General features: G+C 34.3%; 1 protein-coding gene across 1 annotated transcript in view; it reads left to right on the top strand.

Moving 5' to 3' along the window:
- The window catches only part of ELF9 (RNA binding (RRM/RBD/RNP motifs) family protein), a 200,881-nt gene that overhangs the window by 128,331 nt on the left and 50,444 nt on the right, over positions 1-22,106 (top strand). The window contains exons 8-10 of the mRNA XM_089801353.1: positions 4,161-4,250; positions 4,356-4,458; positions 4,727-4,807. Of these exons, the coding sequence (XP_089657479.1) occupies positions 4,161-4,250; positions 4,356-4,458; positions 4,727-4,807 (274 nt within the window). The remainder of the gene's footprint in view (positions 1-4,160; positions 4,251-4,355; positions 4,459-4,726; positions 4,808-22,106) is intronic.

The raw sequence follows: 22,106 nt of genomic DNA, 5'->3' as shown, positions 1-22,106 counted from the left end.
ATTAGAGAATTCAAGATGAAAGACTTGGGTCTTCTCCATTACTTCCTAGAATTGGAAGTGCAATAGAATGCTGATAGTATCATACTGAATCAAAGGAAGTACACTTCAGATATCTTGAAGAAATTCAGAATGTGGAACTGCAAGTCCATGTCTTCTCCAATGGAGACCAATTTGCATAAACTTAAAGAAGTAGCTGCAGAATCATCTCCAATAGATTCTACTCTCTACAGGTAGATAATTGGGTCTCTGATGTACCTAGTAAATACAAGACCTAATATTTGCTATGCTGTTCATGCCTTAAGTCAGTTTATGTGTGAACCTAAGGAGATTCACCTAGTTGCTGTTAAACACATTATGAGATACCTACAAGGTACTCTTAACTATGGACTCAAATATGAGAGAGTTGCTTTAGATTTGCATGGATTCACCGATTCAGATTGGGGTGGAAGTGTTAAAGACAGGAAAAGCACTTCAGGATGCTGTTTCAGTTTAGGATCAACTATGATTTCATGGATATGCTGAAAGCAGTCTTCAGTAGCTCAGAGCTCGACAGAAGTTGAATACATTGCAGCACCAATGGCCTGTCGAGAAGTAGTATGGCTAAGGAAGTTACTTATGGGATTATTTGGGCAAGCCATGAATCCTACGATCATTCATTGTAATAATCAGAGTTCCATCAAGCTCTCAGTGAATCTAGTTTTCCATGATAGATCCAAACATATTGAAATTCCTTACCATTATGTAAGAGATATGGTAGACAGGAATTCTGTTAAATTGGAATACATTTGCACTGCAGATTAGACAACAGACATACTCACCAAACCTCTATTTAGAGTAAAGATAGAACATTTTAGAAAGAGACTTGGTATGGTTGAGTTGTAATTCATTTGTACTCTTTGATTATTAATAAAATAAAATATTATTTTGTCAGGCTATTGACTGTTATGGGCTCCACCATGTGTAATCATTATTTATAGGTGACGATCTCTTAGATAATGTCCTAATAGTAGATTTTACTGTAAGATCCAGTTGAATTTTAGATCGTCTTGTGAAATTGACATGTTCATGGGTAACAAATTGGATAAAGAAAGAATTCTAGAAATTCTTCGGGTTTATCTTGTATTTTGGTAGATCTTAAATTCAGGATCTAGTTGTGATTTGGAAATACCAGTTTCTATGAGTCACAACATGTGTCTTATCACTAGTAGCAGTGATTTGTCATATCACAAGTTTAGTAATATGACTTTGTATCATGCGTTTTATGCAAGGTTACCAGGAGACTGGGGTACTTGGAGACCTTGGAAACTGGTATTGGTACTGGTACGGCTAATTTTCAAAAATAGGAGACGGGGGTACTTGGAAACGTTAATTGTTGTTTAATAAAGAAATAATTATACATCATTGACAAGTCTTTCTAGAGGCAATTAAGCAAATTGATTGGAAAACTATAGTGGCTATCATTATAATTACTAACATATATGATATAAGTAATAACAAATTTTTAAGGGGTGATGATAGAGGATAAAATTTAGGAGTTTTATGGTGCCTTATGCTCAATATTTTTGGTGGGAGACATCAATTGTTGGTTGGGGGACTTTGGAGATGGCAACCAAAACCTCGTGCATCCAAACATTTTTGGGGACGTCTCCGGTACTGGGGGTCTTTGAGACGCGCCTCCAAGTGTAGGAGATGGGTCTCCTGGTAACCATGGTTTTATGATACTATGTATTAAGAAGAGATAGACAAATATAGAGTATTAATTCTTGCCTAACATCTGTATTGATGTTGCTAGACGTAATATCTCTCTGTAGGATTATTAGGTTAAGAGGGAGTGTTAAGAAATTAACTTGGATAATCTACAGGTCTATGGGTGCAGATTGTGCTTGACTCTCCTTGTTTTATATCCTCTAAGAATGACATTTGTTATTATTTATACTCTCTCTATAGGTGCCGGCGATCAGGAAGTAATTGGTTTAGTTTGGCCTTAACTAACTTTAGTTAGATCTTGCTAACAGTTTCTTATGGTTGCCGACTTTGAGATATTTAACTAATTGGTATATGTCAAGGGTTATGTCCCTTAAGGGACATACTCTGTAAAGAGGATATATAGGCTGGTTTTGTATGCAGTTTGGAGAACACACAGCACACTTACAGTCTGATCTTCAAGCATACATAACCTCACGGGTTATTAGCAACAATTTCAACACTCCAGTTTGTGATTATCCCAGAATGTACAGTCATCTTATATTTCAGCATATTCAGACCTGAATATAAGATTTGCATCAAGGTTATTTCGGAGTCTTACCTGACTTTGATCTTGAATTCAGATTTTGTTATCGGAATCTGCAGAACGTTACAAGCATTAGACAATATGAGAAGTCCAAGCTTCATAACATCAATAGACAAACAAAAAAATGCATCTATTGGGGTGAAATTGCTGCTAAATTAGTAATTTGTCTTATTAGCTACAGAGATGTCATTGACTGTAAACAGATTTTTCTTTTTAACTTTTTTACACTGAGAGGCATAACTAGGATAGTAACATGCAGGTTGCGGTGGCCCAAGCGTGTCTACAAAGGTAAAACCTCTTTGTAGCCATTATGATTATCAAATAAAATATTCGTTTATAACTTTATATATCCTTGTTGGTCCTCTTAAAACCAATATGTTTTATAAATGGGACGATTGTACATAGAGGATAGACTAAAAGCATTAACTTAAAAGGGATTTTAGAAAAGTTTTGATAGGAGGTAATCCATGTTTGGTTGAAATGGGGCTTGGTTACTAATTATTATAGTGGGTACTATAAGAGTGGAAGAATTATATTTCTTCATATTTTTAGTATCTGTGAAGGTAGGTTACTATTTATCAGATATCTATGTTACGGTGAGTTTGTAGGATGAGGAGACGATAAATTGGGTTTCCAAGATGGATTCTTTTTTGACATTTTACTATTTTAGGGGACAGAGCGAATAGAAGAGAGGATAGCTATAAAAAATTAGAGATGCTTTAGAATATATAGGGAAATGTTAAATGTTCATATGAAAATATGGATAAGGCACACTTATATACATTACAAAATTTTAACATTATAATATTCAATCTTGGGGTTCTTATGTTGAATTTTTCACATAGGTTAGATAGGTGCCTTGAAATTGATATATCTGAGTGTCTCTCAGGCAAATGCATTTAAGATATTCTGGCTACTATAATGTGGGATTGTGGTTTTATTGCATCTTTTTGGCAGTCAAATCCACAGAGTCATTGACTATCCATTCATGGCATCCACTTAATTACAATTTCCTATCCTTTAATCAAAATTATTAAAATAACATGAATGATAGGTCTGACACCAACTGCACTGATGAGGGGCCAACATTGGGTCAACATGCAAATATTCTGGTTTTGAAATTTAATCTCATGATTTCACTATATGTTAAAAGCAAAGTTGACTAACAACTTTTGGTGTAAAATATTCATGCTTTATGACTTTAGTTTGTTTTGAGGTTCTCATCCAGTTCTTTTGGCAATTTTCCTCTTTATTCCTCATTTCCTATTGTTCCTTCTGTCTCTAGCTTTTGTATGTCCAAGTAACTTTTGAATCTGGACAGTTTATGTTCAAAGTATAGTTGACAGGGTGTTCAACAAACCACCAAACATCTTCTTAAAGTTGCTAGTTAAGAGTCAAGACATTTGTTTTGGCATCTAGGAATCATCTTTTGAGTTGTCTACAGGCAAGAGATTTGGGACATTTATAATGGTCATTTATAAGATAAAAGGGGATGTTGCTTTGAAGATTATGATAGGTATACTGTATAACAATGACAAGGTGGTAGATGAGATTGTAGAATGGCACAGGATATCCAAATTTATAATGCCTTAAATATACTCAATATTACTGGTGTTAGATGGGTTTATGCAAGATGTTGGAAGGACACCTAATCTGCAGTATGTATAATTTGAAAGAGATTTGTTCTATTATGATATGTTTTTTTAACATCATTTGATAATTTATCACGCTGCTTATTATTTCTGTGATTTGCACATTTCTCTCCTTATACCGAATATGATGATTATCAATTATTATCTACAAGCCACACTAATTCCCTAAAATATATGGCGTGAATGCACATTTTACTTAAGTTTTCTGCATATTGTAGGATCCTGACACAAAAAAGCTACGGGTGAAGATTTACGTCGACAAAGAGAGTGGTAAACAAAAGGGCGATGCACTTGTAACATACTTGAAGGTAGAGACTGGTAGATTTGTGGACTTGAACATGTTACTTGCGCAGGTAATCATTGGACTGCTATAATTTCATAGTTATTTGAGTTTTTATATTATGTTGTTTCAGGAACCTTCAGTTGATTTGGCACTTCAACTCTTGGATGGTACTCCTTTACGCCCTGGTGGGAAACAGGTTATGTCTGTCAGTCGTGCAAAATTTGAGCAGAGAGGTATCTAGTGCTAATTTTGTTGTCAGATTACAAGTGATGCTCTTTATGAATTGGTGACTACTGAACATTATTGCATCCATTCATACTAGATGTTATCAATGAAATCATCAGTACTTTTGGCATTATTGAGGAGTCATTCATTCAGAAAACTCAATAGATGGTTAAACTTTTTATGCTGTAATTTTACATTTATTTTGGTTGAATTTATTATGGGGTTTCTCAAGTTAATAATGAGTAAAGAACCATGATTCTGTTGTTTCTTAAATAGGGGACACTTTTATCAAAAGGGATCCAAGAAAAGATAAGAAAAAGAAGATCAAGCGTGTTGAACAGAAGGCTCTTGGGTGGGGTAAGTACCTATATTTGAACCTATCGTTGAATTGGCCATGTCAACAACCGAGCATTCCATAGTCGTTCTGATTGGGATGCATATCTTGTTTCTGAAAAGCTAGGAAATGCTCCCTAGTTGTCTTGTTGCTTGTGAATATATAGTTATACAATGAACACCATATGTATTTTTGTCTTTATGTAACTTACCTTTATATTGTTGTATTACTTAAGTTGATTTACTTATTTGTACAGACATTTTCTGTTACATCCTGTCAGATTTAATTTGTAATTGTTTGCTGCAGAAAACTTATCATTTCTTGTAATTGTTTGCTCCACTGTACTGGGGTAACATTGGAAACATCCTATACTTTACTATTCTTTGTTGATACTCTAATTTTTTTTGAAAATCTGGCAAATTATGGCAACTATGATGATTGCCACTTATTTTCTTTTGGCATGTCATATGTATTTCATTTCCATTAGAGAGAGAGAGAGAGAGAGAGAGAGAGATGTGGCGTTTACTGTGGTTTTTTCCTTCTTTGTCTTATATTCCGTTCTGGGAAATCCAATCTCTGGTGCGTGTCAGATTTCAAAGCCCATTCAACACAATTACAGACCTAATTTTAACTGTCATCGATCTTAATTATGTTTGGCAAATGCTATCTGGCTAGAATAACTCAAACTCTACTCAATAATCCTTTGCAACAGTAATTACTCCATATGTTAATTTTGAAGTCTCCCTAGAAAGATTGATCTGTACCAAGAAATATTAAGTATGACTTGAAAACTAACACTATCATAAAAAGTGTCTAGAAGATGTTTACTCAGAAATGGACATTTTCTCAAGTAAATATTGTATACAAGAGACAGTTTGAATTAATCTGACAAGAAATGTCTTATATCGATTTCTCAAAAATTATGAATGGCTTACACAAAATACACTCAATACCTTCAAGATTTTGTAACCTGTCATACAAAGTATGTACATTTTTGTTTATAGGAAAATGACAATGCTATCTCACTTGGATGATTGACAATTGTCACCTCGTTTTACAGTTTACAATCTAAACTTGTTCTGTGGTTAGCTTTTCATTTTTAAAAAGATTAAAAGAGAGGATTTCTTGAGTTGTTGGTCTCTATTAGTAATTCTCTAAATGGGGATAAACGGAGAACAACAAGATCTCCAAAAATATGCAACAGAAAATTTTGATTTTTTTTTTTGCAAATAAAATACCCCTCAGCAAACTCAGTTGTCCACTCATAATTTTTTTCTGTTTTTTCTGCTAATTTATACAAATTTCTGAATATATTTTTGAGCATAAAAAACCAGAATTCACACTGAATCTGCCCATAATTTTCAGATATAACTTGCATTATTTTTTCCAAATTTTTCTAAGATGAATGTTACTAGCAGTTTGTAAAATTACGCTTAAATACCTCAGAAAATGTCTTCAAAATTCTAGTTTTTAATGGTAAATCAATGTTGTTGTTGTATTAAACAGAGGAGATGAAAACTCTTTATATTGATTTACAAAGTCGATGTTTCTAAAAGAAACAATTGTTAATTAAAGACATAAATAGAAACTACCTAATGAACTAAAGACTAAGTAAGATGACCATTTAAGAAATGTTACAATATTATAATACCCTCCTTTAATGGTCATTGTCTAATTGCTGTCTTTTGGCAACAAATTCTTCAAAACATTTTGCTGCTGCTGAGACCCTTCCTGGATCTGCAAAATGTAAATGAACAAGAAGCTAAAACCCATTCATAAAAGAACAGAGAAGGGTGTCCCCTTCTTCAAAATGCTTTGCAACAAGAGATAAGAGTTTGCGACTGACTTTGCCATTGAGATGAGTTTGCCACTAACCCTCCAAGAATCAACAAAACATCTGACTAGAAATTGTCACAAAACAGTCAACTTGATGTTGGATAAGGAAGCTACTCTTCCATGGAGATAGAGAAAAACACTAAGAACCACTAGCACGACTTGGAGGAAAAACACTAAGACCTGGTCAGTTTCAGACCTTGACGACTACATGACTATCATGATTGGGCATACTTTGCTAAACTCTGTGCCATAGTGTTGAATACAATTTTTTCCAGGGAACTTGATCATCGACACTATTAGGCCAAGGGGCAAGCTAGTTTCTGTATGGATTTCTAAACCACAGACCATATCTTTACTCTGCAGGCTATCATTGAGGAGGCTCGACATTGCTCGACAAAGGGCTACTATTATTTTTAGGACTTCTGCAAAATGTTTGGTTCTATTCCTCAAAGAGCGGGTGTGTGACGTTCCCTGCACCTAGGACATACACGCACCTGGTTCGCTTATGCACCTAGGTTACATTGGTTTCTTTTGATAACATTTTAAATCGTGGGTTTTCTACAATGTACAATGGCTAGGGTTTAAAACCTGAACATTGTTTGCAGCAAATTTTTCTAATATTTTGAATGAAATTGTGGGTTCTCCTTATTTACTGATTTTTAATAAATAATTAGAGGTATTATTTTCTGCAATTAGTGCCTTGGGATCTGTGCCACATGGGTTATGGCTGATTTCAAACCAGAAACATCAGATTTTCAACAATCAATGTTTGTGCTTCTTTTTGACCTCATCTCCCGTGCATTGGAAAATGGGAGGGATGGAGTAATTGACTGACATTATGTTAGAGAGCAATTAAGGCTTCAATAGACAGAATTATAACACATGGATCAAGTTATTCTTGGTAAATCTGCTCATCCCATGGTGGCAGACAAAGACAAAGACAATTTCGATGAGCGCAATCAGAAAGTGGTTATGGTCATCAAGTTATCAGTCATCAACGCCATGCTTCCATAAGTGTCGGCATGCAAGATTGCTGCAGAGTTTTGCACACATTTGAAGAGTCTTCATGAAACATCAAACAAGGGTGGAGCATTGTTTTTGAAGAATATGCTGTTTTCAACTATGATGGACGACAAAGGCTCTTTGCAGAAGCATCTCATGAAGACTAAAGACTTGTGATCAACTGGAGGCATCTCAATGTATACTATGTTTCAGGCATAGACTTGTGACCAACTTGAATTGGACTGTAAATCGAACAAGAAAAAAATAGACTGAAGGGGTGAAAGGAAACAAAGTGCGATTATAGCCACAAATGACAAAGCAAGACGTGAAACATGAATCATAGAAGAATGGTGCTTAATAGAAACGTAATTCCTTTATGAGGAGGAAACGATAAGAGGCAAGAAATATGGTAATTTCGAATGGATATAGAAGTATATTAAGAAACCAAGTGGTAAATGCAATTATCAGATATGGTAGAAATAATATGACTAAAAAAGGGAATAAGACTTAGTGATCAAGATAAGGAAAACATGAATATAGCTCTAGGTAAGGAGCCACCTCTTGTAGCCGCAAGACAAATCTAACATTCATTGATGTCCAACATCGAGGAGAATTGTATATGTTGTTAACACATATAGTAAATACATGCAGACAACATAGCCAAAGGAAGAACCCCATGCATTAGATACCATGAACAAAAAAGTGGTATAGATGAGAAGGAAGGTGACTGGTGTTAAAATTCAATAAGACCATTTGGACAAGATCCCCTCAGCACAACCCATGTGCAGTTCACCATAGCCAAAATAAAAAGACAGTTAACAAGAGAGGAACATATTGAACAAAGAGATCACATTAAATAATTTTAATATGAGGCTACAATATCATAGAAATAAGACATTGATATTAATAACTTATTGAACTAAAGAAAAGAAACAATACATTTCTAAGATAGGGGAAGGCAAAGTGGATATGATAGAGAGTATTTAACCAATTAAGGAAAGATCAAGAATTTACAGATAATTCTGAGAAGATTTATACAATTCAAGCTCAAGAGAAACAAAAGTACATATTGATATAGAAAGCTTGTAATTACATGATATCGGAATAAGAACTTATAGTTCTCATAGAAATCATGATGTCCGAGTAGAGGACATTCATATGAATGTCGAGTTTCTCTCAAGAAAACTTATGGACTAGAGGTTACTTATTTTGAATGTCAAGTTTCTCAAATAGGGAACTCAAGAATAGAGGGCATTCGCTTAGAATGTCGAGTTTCTCTAAAGGAGAACTCAAGGTCTAGAGGGCATTCAAAGTAGAATGTCAAATTCCCAATTGGGATCCATAGAGGGATCTTTAGAGGATCCATTAGAGGCAATATATATTGTAGTGGTCAAACATATGCATATGTCAGAGATTAGAGACTTGGTAGAGGTGGGATCTCTACCAAGTAGTGTTACCAGAGATCCCAAAGAGGCCTAAAGGGAAAGCTCTTTCTATGACAATTATCTAATCGAGACGTAGTTCTCACCAGAGGGTGAGGTGATTGGAGAAAGGATCTCTCCGGAAGGATTAGGATGGGTAGCTTGGTTAGTATTTAGATTAGTATTTACTTGAATTCAACATTGATAATATGTTCTACATACAATTTATGGTATTATACTAACAAATGGTTGTAGGTTACAACATTAAGTGGAAAGTGGGGACATTACATTGGTCTCCCACACAAGTTGTTAAGAAGACCCCAACCAAAGCATGGTCTTGGAGGAAACCAAATATGAACCACCTTAAGGTTTTTAGTTCAACAACACATGCTTGGTTTCTAGATGCATACCAAACTTGATTCCGAAAGTTGGAAGTTGATTGTTATAGGTTGTAGTGACAATCATAAAGTATATAGGCTTATTGATGTGGACGTTGATTATTGATGTGGACGTTGATTGTCTAACATTAAATAAAGATGGTTTTTGATGTAGGTGGGTCCTTTTTGCTCTCTCCTCCTATTTAGCATCTTGAAGATAAGCCTCAATATAAAAGATTCAGGTGTTACGCTTCCATTAGGTTCACTTGTAGAGAATGAATATATTGATTCAAAGCCTAAACTTGGGGAATCTCCCACACATGACATTGTACCACTAGATTTCCACAAGGATAACTTGGATCCATATCTAGATGGTCTCATCCTAGGCAACCAAATTCATGAGGATCATCCTATTTTGGAAGAAGATGGTTCTACTCTGACCTAGGTGGTGGGAAAAGCTTATTGGCGATGTTTCAAGATCATTAATTTTGATTGAGTTCAATCCAAATAATTTTTAGCTCCTATAAGCTTTACAAATCAAATAGTAAACTTCATGGAATATAATGAGGATCACTAGATCATATTGCAAATCAATAATGGCAACTAAAAATTGGTGATACAACCCTACTATAACTAATAATTATGATATATTATTGGCAAATTAATTGAGTTTTCTTCAATACCTTATAAAATTTAGGCAAATCAAATCTAATCATTTATCAAATATTGTAGCAAATCTTCAAGTTCAAATTTTTAGTAAAAGAAATTATTTGGCAATTTAAATATATCTAAAAAAATGTTTTGTTAAAATGTGGTGATTTAGGTTGCCTTAATTGAAATATTAGCCAAATTTGGATTCCAAATCTAATAGATTAGCCTATTGGCAAATATTAGCCACTAGAGAAGTCATTGATTATTAGGAAGTCTACTTCTGGGTATGTCTTTAGCCTTGATATGGGTGCAATTACATGTACCTGTGAGAACCAACATGCGGTAGCTCTTTGCTCGACAAAAGCAAAGAATTAGGGAATTGTTTTAGTAGCATGAGAAGAAGTATGGCTATAGAGGATATAATGTCTGAAGCAAAGCTTTCCCCCTTGTTTTGTGACAATCAAGGGGTTCTAAAACTTGCCTAGAACCTAGTCTTGCTCAAGTGTTGAAACATGTAGAGCTTCATTGTCATTTCGTGTAACAACTTGTTGAAAGTATAATTGTGATGTTGCAATATGTTCTAATTGTGGATCAGACTACAAACCTTCGAACCAAGTCTTTGAGCTTTAAGTTTCTAAAATTTAGGGGGCAACTTGCTGGAGTAGAATGACCAACTAAGGGAGGGTATTCAAGTAATGTTATAGATATTTCTGTAATTGTCATTTAGTTTAGACTCCTTTCAATTCATTCAATACCATACAATTTCAGACCTCACCTGCTAGAGAATTTGAGACCCACTTTGGTCCAAGAGTTTTTCTATGTCTTGCACTATTTTATTCTTCAGGCTTCAGCAACTCTTTAACTTATCCAACACCAAATCGTGGGAATTCTTTTGATGTTCAGGGTTGGAGTTTGGCAATTTACCTAATTTTTTAGTTTTTAAATTTAGCAAGCATTTTTAAAAATTTTTTTAAAGAGGGGTAAACGCTTTGACCTGGAGCTATGAACCAGTGAGGCCACAAATGGGGGACCTCATCCCCATTAGAATTGAACCTTGATGGCAAGAATAACAACTCAACAACTTAACCATCACAACATGCCACTATTGGCTTAATTTAGCAAGCATTTATTATTAGTATTTGGTTTGTCTTTTTCAAGAGCTCTACTTTTGGCAGAAATGCTCCTTTTGTTAGCCAAATTTATAGGAATAGGAATATCTTTATCTTTCATGTCGACCTGTTTTGAATCATAGATCATTTAGGTTGCCTTTTGGCAAAGCCTCATTAGCAGAGCCTTTAGGCTTAGGCTAGTTCAATTTCAGCTGAAACTTTGGGTTTCCCACACTTTCTATATAAGATTAGGACAATCCTTCTTTGGTGATCCTCGTTACACAAAAAACATGCACTCAAACCTCCTAAGATCTTAATCTTGCAGACTAACAAGTCACCACTGATATCAGCCCCAATTTGGTGAGGGATTTCCACTAAATAGGACATAGAGATCAACATTCTAGCTTCCATGTATGGAAGACTAGCCCTATTCTCTTCAACTTGGAGCATCTTTTACATAGGAGAGATATCAGTTGACATAAAGACGTCCATAATTGAGGTGACACATTCTTCAGAGTGACCCATCGTAGAACTGTGAAGGCCAAGACGTCTTCATTTCGGACATCAAGAGGTCACGGGATAGCATTAAAGATGGATTTAGCCACATTACAATATTGCTTAACAAGCTCTATTTCTTGCATGGAATGGTTCTTAAACAATGCAATAAATAACCCTTTCTCCACCATTTTGGAGAAACCTATGTGCCACCCTAGTTTTTCTCCCATACATTGAGAATCCTATCATTTAGAAATTTCCTTGTAGGGAGTATATTATTATGAAGAGTCACATTTAAAACAATTGCATATTTGAACCTTTTCTCTTCCTTGTCCAAAGCAAAAAACATATCTGCTGACTTGGCAATGTGCATGTGCCATTATTCATGCTGGCGTTTTTTTTCGAAGATGCTCGTTCATTTAAGAAGGTCAATGGTTCTCATTCGTGGTCGACGTTTCATAATCTCAAGCCATCAGTTCATTTTATACTATTGGCGTTGGTTTGCGTATGCATCAGAACTGTCATCATTTGATATTCACGGTGTCTTCTTCAGTTGTGGATGATTATTCTATTTAAGGTGATTAAGATCAAAAGACAGAAATTGTTCTGTTCAGTAGGAGTTACCGTGTTTAGAACTTCATAATCTCTCTTCTCTAAACTATATGGGTGATGATATATTGTCTGTTAGGGGAATTACGATATTGTGAAGTCTGTGTTCTTATCACTATAAGTTTAGAAGTGCTTAGTCATTTTCACATTTTGTTTTACTTTATTTGAATTGATCTGGAGATGAACATTGTGCTGATTTGGTGAATAATGATGTTTGTAATCAGCTAGAGACTGTGAGACATTTTGATAAAAGAAAGTTAGGCTTATTGTTTGATTTTTTTTGGAGACTTCAATCATAAGCAAGGATTTTGTAGTATTTGCTTTGAGTATTGAATAAGGCATCATCATTTTGCTGGCTGGAGTTTTCTCCTCAAGTAGGAGGGTTTTCCCAGGATAATAACTGTGTCATCTGTTATTATATTTATGATTATTGCATTTTTATATCCTGGTACAAAAACATAAATGCAATATTCATGGATTGGGTAGACAATATTACACTGGGCTATGTAGATTCTATTGGCATTCCCTTTTTCTTTTGTCACACTTTGGGTGCAATCAAGTCACCTTGGCCTTGTCAACTTTGGTTATTTTTTCACATTTTGTTACCTCATGTCTATTTATGCTTACAAGATAAGAGTAGACCCATGTGTAGCAACACCTATATTTCTTTTTGCATGAATGTCACATCCATATTGTACTCTCTTTGAGTTTCTTTTGATCTTTGTCTATGGTAATTACAAATTAGAGAAGATGCTTTTTTGGGACCAACTGGGCCCTTTGCATAAACTTGAGGAGCTTAGAAGGTCATTCAAATAGGATATCTGTACCATCTATCCTTGCAACATTCCATCTCCTAGAAGAAGCTCTGACATTACTTCTACCACCAATGACACTTGTTTCTACAAACACACGAGTTTGTGTTCTTGATCACATCTTGCAATAATAGCCTTCTCAACTCATAATGACTTAGTGCTTTAAACCCATTATTTGCCACTATAAGTTTAATAACCAATTAATGTCAATAAGGATTTTTTATAACATAAAAATGAATATTGTAGTACCAAAAATTGATGAATGCCAACTTGGTCTCTCATCTTGGAATTCCCTATGACAGATATTCTATGCAGTACCTTCCAATGAATTGGTGAGTGTTATGAGGAGCAAAACAATTGAAACTATAGCTGCTCACATTGATTAATCCTTGTATTCATGGTCCAATCAAAGAAGAAGAACTTCCTATATCTCACCTTGAACCTATAAAATTAATATATGTTTCTGTTTCTATGGTCTCTCTTCTTGTCTGCTTTCTTTTAATCATAAGATGTAAGCCAAGCTTTTGCCTCATTCTCAGCCTCTTGAGCTTCTTGTTTACATGGCACATCTCGGCAAGCAATTCATGCAAGTAATATTTAAGGTGACTTATACTTTCTCTTATATCAGCCAATAATATTTAAATAAAATATTACCATTCCATATGGTGTACCCATTGTCCCATACTTTCCAGCAAGGTCCCTAGGTATGATGCCACCTCTCCTAATTGTAGATGCCATTTCTTTTTAGAAAAATGGTAAAAATATTAAAAACCAACAAAATGCTAACAGTACAGCACAAAAATTTACTGAAAACACAATAAGTAGTTGCTAAACCATAGCAGTAAAACAAACTATAAAATGATAAATAATGAGTTACTAAGCCTCAGCATTTGTGAGCTGCTGCCATCTTGTCTATATGTGGATGCCGTTTTCTTTTTTGTCAAGTGAGAAAAAATCCCAGCAAAGTGGAAATATAGAAGCAAACCAACTAAAGAATAGCAGTGTTGAATTTCTTTTAGAATGGAGTCATAGAAATTAGTTACTACATCCTTGTAGTAAATAAACAAATAAAATGATAAAACATTAAATAAGGAGTTGCTAAATTCTAGCATGTAGCACAAGTCATTTCGAATATAGGCACCAAAACAAAAGACTGGAAATTTGTTACAATTACATAACTTTGAAATGCCACTAAATAAGTCAAATGCCTTTGATATGAGCTGATTTCTTGTTCCCAAGACACCTGGGACTCAAACACGTTGCTAAAAAAAGACAAAAATCATGCAAAATGCAAAAAAAGTTAGAAGTTTCAGGCGTAACAGACTTATCAAAGAGTGCTTTGAGTTATGTAATGTCCCCACTTGAGCGTTTAGAATTTGGGACAAATTTTCTTCTCAGTAATTGATAGTAGCTTCCAAATCAAACTAGCTATCTTATTTAAATGTAGTGGTCAACTTATTTAGTAAATAGACTAGTTAAGTCATGGATATGTTAAATAAAATAATTCTTGTCTATTCAATGTGTTCTGCCCAGATTTACACTCTGATCATCTTCAACTTTTCATTTTCCTGTATAAGGATTGTTAAACAACTGCATAATACTATGACTGTTGGCTATGGTAGTACCTATCGTTGCTTCCATAGTTCTTAAGGAAAATATTCTTCCTTTTATTGATTGGGCATTTTCCCTAATGTATTCACCATCCAAAATATAAATAATGAATCCCCGGAGAATGCAATTGATAAATTTATAAACTTTCATTTACTATCTTCCCATCGTTATCAGAATTGGTCGCTGACTTGAATCTAGTTTGCTTCTTGTTTCCCTTATTTGAATTTTGTCTCCAATATTCTTCATTATTGCAGTCGTGTATCCCTCTTACTAATGTCAATGCGTTTGAATGCTTCTCTTAGCAAAGGAACCTAATGTTTGTTCCTCTTTGGTGCTTGAATTAAAGGGTTGTTCTTTAATGCTAATCTGGATGATCTTCTTTGTTGTATTCTTTCATGTCAATTGCTACTGTGCCCAATTACTATCTTTCCTCCATAATATCTGCTTCATCATAGTGTTGGATCTTTGGGGATCTAATTTACTTTGACGAATGATTCCTCCTTAACATCTCAGTTTTCCAGTCCATATATAGGCACTGGATGGAACCATTTTCCCTTTCTAATTGGCCTAGTCTTCCTCTCTATATTCTTTGTTGTTGTGGCATAAATAGTGGATGTTCCCTTGTTAGCTCCGGTTGTGCTTGTCGTTGGCAGACTTCAAAACACGGCAGAGAAAATTTAGGAAGATAAAATGCATAGTTGTTCCACATCCCTCGTCGCATGGTTGACTGGATTGGTATATATACGCTCGGTTCAGATGGTGTTCTCATATGCTAATCATGTATCCTCCTCCCCTTATCTTTTCTCCGTCTTATCATGTTTTTAATACTCCCTGAATATTATATTGTAGATGGTGCATTCGATACTACCAAGGTCTCTGTGCAATAATATGTAGTAGAATTGTTCGATGTGTAGCTCCAGCTATGAGAAGAAGAGCTAAGTTCTGATTGTTCCTGTCTTGAACTAGACACTGGTTCATATGTCTTCATCTCAAATCAAACTTATCACCCACCCATGCTGGCTTAGTCATCGTGTTTTGAACTCCTACAATGCAAGTACTGACAGACCAGTTTATTTCTTCCCCGTCATTTCTGTCCTTTCCTTTGATGCCGTAGAGCTCCATTTATCAGATGCCAATATTTGTTAATATAAAAAAAAACTATAGATTCTTATCTTTGCCAAAGTCTTTTCTATATCTTCCATATATATAATATGTTCCTCCTTTCATACCCCCCGATAAGTAATCATTCTCCTCTAATATACAAGTCTAGGCTAAAAGTTGTGACTATTCATAAGTCTACACTTAGCATATTGTTTATATTAAAATGTTTGGCTAGTATATTTTAATTATAATATATATTTAAGATAGGCTAATAAGATTTAGCACTAAATATATATGTTATGCTTTATACTAAATACTAATATATTTATAATAATCAGATTATAATAATAATATATTTATTTAGGAATTCTTCTATATTGTTTTACTAATACTATTAGCTATATTATATTATACTATTTTCATACTACCATGATATATTAATTGATATAATCTTATATTATATCGATTTGATAAATATATTTAATAATAGATTACAATATTTTTGTATTTATTTATTATTATTTTAATTGGTATTATTTATTAAGTTCAACCCTAGAAATGGGGGACATTACAGTCCGCCCTTCCCAAAATTGCTTGTCCTCAAGCTATTCAATATTTTCTCCTTGTTATTTGATCGATGCTCCTCATTACAATCCTACTACAAAAATTTCAATTTAGGATTAGATAGTTGTAAATATAAATCTAAGAATCACAAGATTGCTAAAAAGAGAGAACTTATCTTGAGGTATCATGGTTCTTGTGATTCTCCTCTTGGTAAGTGTTGCTTTCTTTCTGGACGAGTAAGCTTTTGAAGATGTAGAATCTTTTTCTTAGTTCTTGTCTAAGAGCTTGATAGAATGTCCTTAATCTTATTGAGCATGTCCCTGATTCTTGCCACTCACTAAGAAATATTACTAGGATATATGAAAACATAAAGCATGCCCAAAATATATATAATCAGTGTATGAAGACACGATGCAGACACAGAGTATACACATTGATGCATGAAGACACGAGGCAGACACGAAGCATACACATGTTAGACCTGCATCACATGTTAATACTTCAAAAACCATGATAAGAACATATTCAACCTTGTAAGTCATTAACTTATAAGATCCTAATTCCCAATTTAAACCCTTCTTAAGGAGAGGTCATGATCAGATGCTTAGCTCCTGGGGGAGTGCTTCTTGGGGCTCTAATTAATAGAACAACTCTCCACTAAGCACCATCTTCTCACGATGCTTTTCTTTAAGACCTTATGGATAATCGATTTTGATATATCCATCCTTCCTAGGAGGGAGTTCTTCCTCATCCTAGGCCTTATGGATACCCACCCTGGGTGTATCCAATCTTACATATGCATATGATTTTCCTTAACAGTATGTACTGTCGTTCAGAGAATACTCAATTCCCTGCCTCACTTCCTTAAGAGTATTCAATTATAGAATACCTTGTGAAGTCATTCAAAGAGGTTAGCTCTCTGCCTTAATTCCATATTAGGAATTATAATTTTTGTCTCATTAGTGGCTACATAGAGTAGTCTATTTCTTCCTTCCATTGGTCTCAATAGATTTCATGCTTTGCAAGAATTTATCATTGACTTTCTTGTTGTGTCCTTTCCAATTTATCTGGATATATTGTCGAATTATAAATTCCTCTTTCTTGAATCTTTCTTCTGACCAGTCCTTGTTATCAGTGCTCTTCTTTTTTGTATATGCAACCGAGTATATTGTTATGTCTTCAAATGGATGTTATTTATTTAGATGACGATCAATCCCGAATGAGTAATGTGTTGATGGATCTCATATTATTATTTGCCAAGGACTAGTGATCACTTCTCAATTTTGTTACAAGGTTATCCAATCATTCTGCTATAATTTTTTTTTTTTTTTTTTTTTGTATAATTCAATCGTATGTCTACAAAGTATCCACAATCTTTTCACATGTTTCACCTTCATTGATAATTTGGTATTCTTGTCTCCTGATTTTAACCAAGTTTCCTGAGACTTTTGCTTCTAGAAGGTCTCAGCTTTAGCCAATAAGTCAGCATGTTTATTCATTAGCAATTTTTCTTGGAAATAGTTATCATTGTCCATTCCATAAGCTTAAATCTTCTCATTGAGGTCTTTTATATCTGATTTATATCTGACTCCTCTCTAGTCAACTCTTTAAAAATATTGTTGAAATGAGATTTATTCCAATCTTTAATACTGATTTTCAGATGTTTGAGTTTGGAAACAAAGATATACATCTTAGATCCCTGAAATGACTCTTTGTTCCTCCAAGATTCTGATAGCGAGAAAAACTTCATCCAGGAACCACATGTTCTCAAATATGAATGAGGATCTATTAGTTCTGATGGGATCAGCAATGTTCAAGTAAATAGGGAAGTGGTCTGAGCCAAAAGCCTAATGGGCTCCTGTGGAGAGTGCATAGCTGAAAAGTGAAATGTTTCCATGAAAGAGGAACCTGTCTAGTTTCTCAGGAATAAAATCGGTTCCAAATCTTCTCTTACTCCATGTATAAGGATCATTAGGAGCGGAGAAATCCATCAGGTTATTGATAGACATCCAACTTCTAAAGTCTATAGCAGCTTGACTAAGGGCTCTCACCCCTCCTATTTTTTCCTCCAGAGTTGTGATGGCATTGAAGTCTCCCCCTATAATGGTATTTCAAGGAGGCTGAGAAGCAAGATAGTCCAAGAGTTCTTTCGAGAGTGTACGCTTGCCCTAGGTAGAGGTGGGGCCATAGACATTAATCAAGATAAACTTCAGGTTGGATTTAAAGCACTTGACGAGACTACTAATCCAATGGGGCCTAACAATGTTAGAAGTAAAATTGTTGTGTTTGGGGTTCCAAATGCATACTAGACCTCTTGATAAAGACAACACCGAGTGTCCCCAAATTTTCCAAATCCCCAATATTCTATCTAATCGAGAGATCTCTTTCTGGTCTAATTTTGTTTCCTGAAGAAGGATTTAATCAGAGTTAAAAGATTTAAGACAACATTTCAATAGTCGCTGCTTGGTAGGAGCATTACAAACCCTATTATTCCGAGAGGTGATTTTCATTAGGAATGTGCAAGGATCTTCCCCTTCCCATTGTTAAAGATGGAAGTAAGTTTATGGCAAGATCATGCTTTGATACCACTGTAATGTTCCCTCATAAGTCTACACTTATCATATTGTTTATATTAAAATGTTTGGCTAGTATATTTTAATTATAATATATATTTAAGATAGGCTAATAAGATTTAGCACTAAATATATATGTTATGCATTATATTAAATACTAATATGTTTATAATAATCAGATTATAATAATAATATATTTATTTAGGAATTCTTCTATATTGTTTTACTAATACAATTAGCTATATTATATTATACTATTTTCATAGTACCATGATATATTAATTGATATAATCTTATATCATATCAATTTGATAAATATATTTAATAATAGATTACAATATTTTTGTATTTATTTATTATTATTTTAATTGGTATTATTTATTAAGTTCAACCCTAGAAATGGGGGACATTAGAGTCCGCCCTTCCCAAAATTGCTTGTCCTCAAGCAATTCAATATTTTCTCCTTTTTATTTGATCGATGCTTCTCATTACAATCCTACTACAAAAATTTCAATTTAGGATTAAATAGCTGTAAATATAAATCTAAGAATCACAAGATTGCTAAAAAGAGAGAACTTATCTTTGAGGTATCGTGGTTCTTGTGATTCTCCTATTGCTAAGTGTTGCTTTCTTTCTGGACAAGTAAGCTTTTGAAGATGTAGAATCTTTTTCTTAGTTCTTGTCTAAGAGCTTGATAGAATGTCCTTAATCTTATTGAGCATGTCCCTGATTCTTGCCACTCCCTAAGAAATATATACTAGGATATATGAAAACATAAAGCATGCCCAAAATATATATAATCAGTGTATGAAGACACGATGTAGACACAAAGTATACACATTGATGCATGAATACACGAGGCAGACATGAAGCATACACATGTTAGACCTGCATCACATGTTAATACTTCAAAAACCATGATAAGAACATATTCAACCTTGTAAGTCATTAACTTATAAGATCCTAATTCCCAATTTAAATCCTTCTTAAGGAGAGGTCATGATCAGATGCTTAGCTCCTGGGGGAGTGCTTCCTGGGGCTCTAATTAATAGAACAACTCTCCACAATGCACCATCTACAATATAATATTTAGGGAGTATTAAAAACATGATAAGACGGAGAAAAGATAAGGGGAGGAGGATACATGATTAGCATATGAGAACACCATTTGAACCGAGCCTATATACCAATCCAGTCAACCATGGGACGAGGGATGTGGAACAACTATGCATTTTATCTTCCTAAATTTTCTCTGCCGTGTTTTGAAGTCTGCCAACGACAAGCACAACCGGAGCTAACAAGGGAACATCCATTATTGATGCCATCAACAACAAAGAATATAGAGAGGAAGGCTAGGCCAATTAGAAAGGGAAAATGGTTCCATCCAGTGCCTATATATGGACTGGAAAACTGAGATGTTAAGGAGGAATCATTCGTCAAAGTAAATTAGATCCCCAAAGATCCAACACTATGATGAAGCAGATATTATGGAGGAAAGATAGTAATTGGGCACAGTAGCAATTGACGTGAAAGAATACAACAAAGAAGATCATCCAGATTAGCATTAAAGAACAACCCTTTAATTCAAGCACCAAAGAGGATCGAGCATTAGGTTCCTTTGCTAAGAGAAGCATTCAAACGCATTTGACATTAGTAAGAGGGATACACAACTGCAATAATGAAGAATATTGGAGACAAAATTCAAATAAGGGAAACAAGAAGCAAACTAGATTCAAGTCAGCGACCAATTCTGATAATGATGGGAAGATAGTAAATGAAAGTTTATAAATTTATCAGTTGTATTCTCGGGGGATTCATAATTTATATCTTGGATGGTGAATACATTAGGGAAAATGCCCAATCAATAAAAGGAAGAATATTTTCCTTAAGAACTATGGAAGCAACGATAGGTACTACCATAGCCAACAGTCATAGTGTTATGCAGTTGTTTAACAATCATTATACAGGAAAATGAAAAGTTGAAGATGATCAGAGTGTAAATCTGGGCAGAACACATTGAATAGACAAGAATTATTTTATTTAACATATCCATGACTTAATTAGTCTATTTACTAAATAAGTTGACCACTACATTTAAATAAGATAGCTAGTTTGATTTGGAAGCTACTATCAATTACTGGGAAGAAAATTTGTCCCAAATTCTAAACGCTCAAGTGGGGACATTACAAGTTATTTAATGAAAAATGTGAGTTTTGCTAAAACTTGCCAGTAATTCGCTGTTGAATTACTCTGTGAGCAATATTGACGCTGAATTTTGCATATATGAACAACAGAAGTGTCATGTTTTCTCCTTCTATTGTTTAGTCACCCCCTGGTGTGAAGTCATTCGAAAGTGTATATCTCTGAGGACATTGAGGACTTTGTATATCTCCTTTCATAGTGATCTCTGAGGACTTTGACACTTATTGCACTTTCAATGCTGATGTAACTAGAGCCGTTCTATCCTTCTGCTCCCTTCCCATGTCTCTATTGTCAGTTTTAAAATTATTTAAGTAATACATGAATATGTTTATATTGTTCTGTTGATAGTCACTGATTCAATTTTTGTTATTAGTGTCAATTTAGCTCTTGCGATTATCTATTGTAACTTGCGATTTTGAATATCATAAATCGAATTCTTGATCAATGGGTTTTTCTATCATTTCTCCTTTTCTTTCTTGTTCCATAGTGTAAGAGATACTTGCCATAGCTTTGCTGCCAATTCTTCTAGATGGGTGAATGCATTTCCTACTGTATGTTGAACAAGTTAGAATCTACATTTGCAGATTTCAATGAAAGTATTTTATCTAATGCTGATATATTGTTCTTAATAAGAGATTCGTCCTCCATTTCCTTGCAGCTGTACCTATTTTTTAGTTTTACTATTTTAAACAAAATAAATTTTCAGGTTAAATTTAGTCTATTTGGCCCTAACTACTCAATATTTCTCTCCTTTAATTAATACTTCTCTGTCATTTTTTCTAAAAAATATTTTAATATTACGTGTTTCTGTTTTGATGAACACAGCATTCCCTGTCAATAATTTGTATGTATCCATATTCAACCATCCAATCCCCAGAATTCATTCAAAGTTTGGTTTTGCTGCTTTTAGTTCTTGAGATCTCTTTTGACATTTTTGGTTTTCCTATATACTTATGAAC

Source organism: Cupressus sempervirens, chromosome 9 (genome assembly GCF_028749045.1).
Source record: "Cupressus sempervirens isolate cs-2001-9-10 chromosome 9, ASM2874904v1, whole genome shotgun sequence".
NCBI classification, from domain to species: domain Eukaryota; kingdom Viridiplantae; phylum Streptophyta; class Pinopsida; order Cupressales; family Cupressaceae; genus Cupressus; species Cupressus sempervirens.
Note: the sequence above shows the minus strand (reverse complement) of the source record. Positions and strands in the feature narration are given on the sequence as shown.